At 36.4% G+C, this 4,424-nt stretch overlaps 1 protein-coding gene across 1 annotated transcript; it reads right to left on the reverse strand.

Moving 5' to 3' along the window:
- Nucleotides 1-318: 318 nt before the first annotated feature.
- LOC106367602 lies at nucleotides 319-2,917 on the reverse strand. Its single transcript, XM_013807411.3, has 12 exons — nucleotides 2,842-2,917; nucleotides 2,614-2,692; nucleotides 2,405-2,535; nucleotides 2,243-2,326; nucleotides 2,069-2,177; nucleotides 1,853-1,995; nucleotides 1,727-1,761; nucleotides 1,482-1,634; nucleotides 1,078-1,403; nucleotides 771-989; nucleotides 660-688; nucleotides 319-572 (listed from the first exon to the last, which is right to left on the reverse strand). The coding sequence occupies exons 1-11, from the start codon at nucleotides 2,844-2,846 to the stop codon at nucleotides 683-685; spliced, it is 1,290 nt and encodes a 429-aa protein (XP_013662865.1). The 5' UTR covers nucleotides 2,847-2,917; the 3' UTR covers nucleotides 319-572; nucleotides 660-682.
- Between the last annotated feature and the right edge of the window lie 1,507 nt (nucleotides 2,918-4,424).

The following is a 4,424-nucleotide window of genomic DNA, read 5'->3' on the forward strand; positions in this document are numbered from 1 at the left end:
TAATGTCATTTGAAACTTGTGACCAACTACAAAATAGTACATCTTTTTCTTATGGTTGAATTAGTTGTATTTAATGTTATTTTATATGATCAAGATAAATTACATAAAATTTTGTATTTTCTTAATATTTATGCAAAAAAGTGATACAGAAAGAGTAACATACTCCCTCCAGATACGAATGTAAAATGTTCTATATTTTTATCTTGTATACAAATGTACGATGTTTGAGATATAATTAATGCATTTATTTTTAAATTTTAAACATAAATTGAAAAGTAAAATTATGAGTGGTGAAATTTTATTGATATAATAAAAAAATAACAATTAAAATAGTATATTTATTGTTTTTGAGTAAAACTTTAAACATCTTATATTTAAATCTATCAGAGGGAGTGTATCATAAGGTACGAGAGTCTAAACCGGAAAAAAGAAGCAACAGTTTTAACACATCAAAAGCCTTAGAATCTTAAGAGAAACGACGACAGAACACGAGTTATTTATAACCCAAAGTTGATTAGGACAAAATATAAAAAGTTTCAAGAGCTTCAAAGCTTCTATCATCCTCCTTTTACCTGTATCAATAGGATAGGATGATGGGATTAAGAGAAGAAATAAAAAAACATCTTAATAGAACAAAAAATTAGTTTTAACTAACTTACTTGTGATCTTCTGGCGGTACTGATCAGAACTAAGCACACACACACACACAAAACAAACGTATATAAATATTTAAGTAATTATTCTAGTAAAAAATATTTGTTGGTTTATACCTTAAACTCAACCGCTGCTACGATCAGACCATTCCGACGAGCCAACTGGCCAAAACCGTCCACTCCCCATGGAGGTTTCTGGGAATCATGGGTTTGCCAGAACTCAGTCGGCTTTCCTTCGACCAACCCAACCCCACATCCGGTGACAACAACGCTGTGCTGCTTACATCTCTCAAGCACAGATACCCGACATTCCGTCTCATCGGGAATGAATATACTCTAAAAATATTTTAAATATTTGATGTTAAATATTATTTTATACCTAACAAATTCAAAATATATTGAAACATTTAACTAAATTACTTACTTTTCCATCATAATCTTTGTACCGTGGAAGAATATCGAACACAACAACCATAGGGCCTCTGGCTAGCAGCTTCTCAAGCAGGATCTCATAACCAGCAAACTCCTCAGAAACTGAAGGACGCCTATGGACAATCATGTCCGTGACATAGCCGTTAGTGACCATAAAGTCCCTTGCGCTTTCGAGTCGATCAATTCCACCTGAACCCATTAGATGCTCCTTAGAAACACCATCGAGGAGGAGTTCGATGGTTACTCTTTCTCCATCTATCTTATTAGCAGCCATGTAATAAGCATGGCCTGTTGAAAGGGCCGCAGCCCAACATTCACCTGCAAAACAACATACAAATTTCGTGAATAACTTGCAAAAGCAAACAAAATTATTAAGTAAAGTACAACATACTATACCAGCTGATTGGGTATAGTGAGGAAGAGCTCCCGTTTTTGTTATCCAAGAAAACAATAGCCCCTGTTTCAAAAGCTCCACATGTTTTGTAATCTCTTCGATGCAAGATGCTAACGAATAAGTCTGCTCCTTAGAAGGAGCAGCTCCAGCTTCACCTGAAATGCCAGAGGAAAAGAGAGCATTAGAGGCTCTAAACGAAGTGTCAAAGACTGCAGTATGTAAAAGAGAGAGGAGCACGCTCACTCACCGGTTGCAGGGTTGGAGGGCTGAGTCCCAATGCCGCTGCATAATCAGTGACTCATCAACCCCAATACATAAGAGATCATCATGATAGGATAGAAAAACTTTTAAAAACTATCCAATCATGTCTTACAAATTCGGATAGAGATGTAAATCATGAGATCCATCACTATCACTATCGCTATCGCTATCACTGTCGTTCATGACAGAGTCCATCTCAGCAGGAGGAAGGGTCCAGACCTTGGTCTTAACTCCACGAGCACTCACGAACGTATCCTGCAAAAGACAAAAAGATGATTTCAAGCATTTAACAGAAACCAATCTTGGTGGATTTAATGATATTTTAAACCTGAATGAAGTTGAAACGAGGGACAGAAGGAGCAGGCTTCTTGATAAGCTTGTGTTCCAATCTCTGCCCCCTCTTCCTAAGGAGGTTGAGCTTGCAACGTCTGGTGAAACTGTCATCAAACAAACGGTGTCAAGTATTATACTAAAGATGAACTAAGCACAAAGAGAGACATACCCCAAGTTTCGACCAACTGAAATCTTCTGCTGTGCTCTATCACAGTTAGAGAGAACGGATTCATGCGGGTTAACCCCAACACCGCTGCATAATCAATCAAACACCGAGAATAATCAGATAGAAAGGTATAACAAAGCAAATTTTTGTTTCTTGTATTCTTACAAATTCGGATAGGGCTCTCCATCACTATCACTAGCACTATCACTATCACTGTCGTTCATGACTGATTCCATTTCAGCAGCAGGAAGCGTCCAGATCTTGGTTTTAACTCCACGAGCACTCACGAACGTTTCCTGCAAACAAAAAAAAAGATAAAAGACGATTTCAGCATTTGAAAGAAACCAACAAAAGAATTTAGTTATATTTTTAACCTCAATGAAGTTGAAACGAGGTTTGTTGGAGACAGGATGAGCAATCTTCTTTCCAGATCTCATAACTCTCTTCTTGGTGCTATCAGATCAACAGATAGAGAAAAAGAAAAAACATGTCAAGCTACAACACCAACCATCTACAAACTAAAACACGATCAACCAAAGTAAACATTCAGAGACAGACGGAAGGAAGAAGTAGAAGGAACTACGAGACTGAAGAAATCGTACCCCATGTTTCTCTACCAAGGAGACGATCAACGGCGAATGGGTTTTTCAACGACCGTTGCATCCCTAGATCATTCAACAGCTTCCCATTTATATGATAATTTCATGGATCCAGGCCCACCACACATTACCTTTTGGGCTTAACTAAAGCCTTGGCTGTTATTAGTTTGTGATTTAAAAATAAATTTTAATGATGATTTTTAAAACTAAACGGAATTTTGAATTAGAAGAGTCCTAATGATTTTAATTATTTTAAAAAGTTTGGCTAAAGAGTTTTTTCATACTATTATAGTTTTAACTGATGAAACTTCAACAGAGTTTATCTTTAAATATTTTATAATATTATTTTTAGTGTCTATTATTAGGAGAAATTGCCTAAAATGACTCAAAACCTGATTTTGAATGCAAAAGTTTACCTCAAATTCAATCAAATGCAAAAATAACCCCAAAAACTAGTGAAATTACAACAACATCTATAAATTTTGGATATGTATTATTATGTGTTTTATATATTAGATTCTAAAATACTATAGATTCAACTTAATGTGACTATTTTGTTTATTATTTAAGCATAATATTATAGCTCAGTATCGATCGATGTCCGAGATAGAATGTCGATCGATGTCGGGTGGATGATGTCGGTCGACGGAAGGTTTATGTTGTCGGTCGACATGGGTGAGCGAGAATCGGTCGACGGAACTGGTTTCTGGGTCGACGGTGGTTGAGCAAAATCGAGCGACACAGAGGTGTTGTTGTCGGTCGATAAGGAACGCGCTTCCTTGCGGATCGAGCGTTCCAAACTCGCAGAATCTGGTGAGAATAGCAGTTGAGTTTTCTTGTTGCTTCTGGTACTGTTGGGCATGTACCTAAAAATCCAAGAAAAATTTATGTCAGAAACTTAACAAAAATTAGAAAAATAGGCGATCAAAGCTCCCCGGCAACGGCGCCAAATTTGATACCATTCAAATTACCCTAAGGAGTGATTTATACTCTCTCAAATAAGAGGTCGAATTGTAGTACTTAGGGATTGAATTCACAGGGAGCTAGGGAACCTAAGGATTCTAATATGATTTGTTAAGTAAGATTGTTTTCAGAGTTTTAAATGTAAATTGCAGTTTTATATTGAACAAGTGTTTGTTCAATAGCAGGTTTGGGGTTTTGGTGCTTAAAAAAGAATACTTAGACTTAGGGTTGTTATTCAGAAAAATTGAGATTATAATCCTACATATACCTAATGAGTTGCATGCATGATAATGTAAAGCTCAACTACTTTGATCAACTAGTTAATCAGCATTCGCATGTATTGACTTGTCTATTAACTAGATCTATGATCTCAACTCTCGTTATATTGATCAACAGAAAGTGTCGATCGATTAATCCAATGGGATATCGATCGATACACCTTTTGCACCGTCGATCGATTATTCAAGTGTGATATCGATCGACGCGCTCTAGTCAAGCTTTATGCGCAGGTTGAATGAAGGCTTACTAAGCTCACTAGATCAGCTCTCGCCTTTCTCATAGCAAGAAACATAGTTCTATTAGAATGTTTTCAAGATGAGAATTAAGCTTTCGCTTTTATCAAT

This window comes from Brassica napus, chromosome C2, assembly GCF_020379485.1.
Source record: "Brassica napus cultivar Da-Ae chromosome C2, Da-Ae, whole genome shotgun sequence".
Taxonomy (NCBI): Eukaryota; Viridiplantae; Streptophyta; class Magnoliopsida; order Brassicales; family Brassicaceae; genus Brassica; species Brassica napus.

Excerpts from the sequence above, each read along its gene's own strand:
- LOC106367602 (XM_013807411.3), bottom strand. Across the intron at positions 2,536-2,613 it reads CTCGTTTCAACTTCATTGAG|GAAACGTTCGTGAGTGCTCG; the intron begins GTTAAAAATATA and ends TTTTGTTTGCAG. Across the intron at positions 1,404-1,481 it reads TCACTATACCCAATCAGCTG|GTGAATGTTGGGCTGCGGCC; the intron begins GTATAGTATGTT and ends GTTGTTTTGCAG.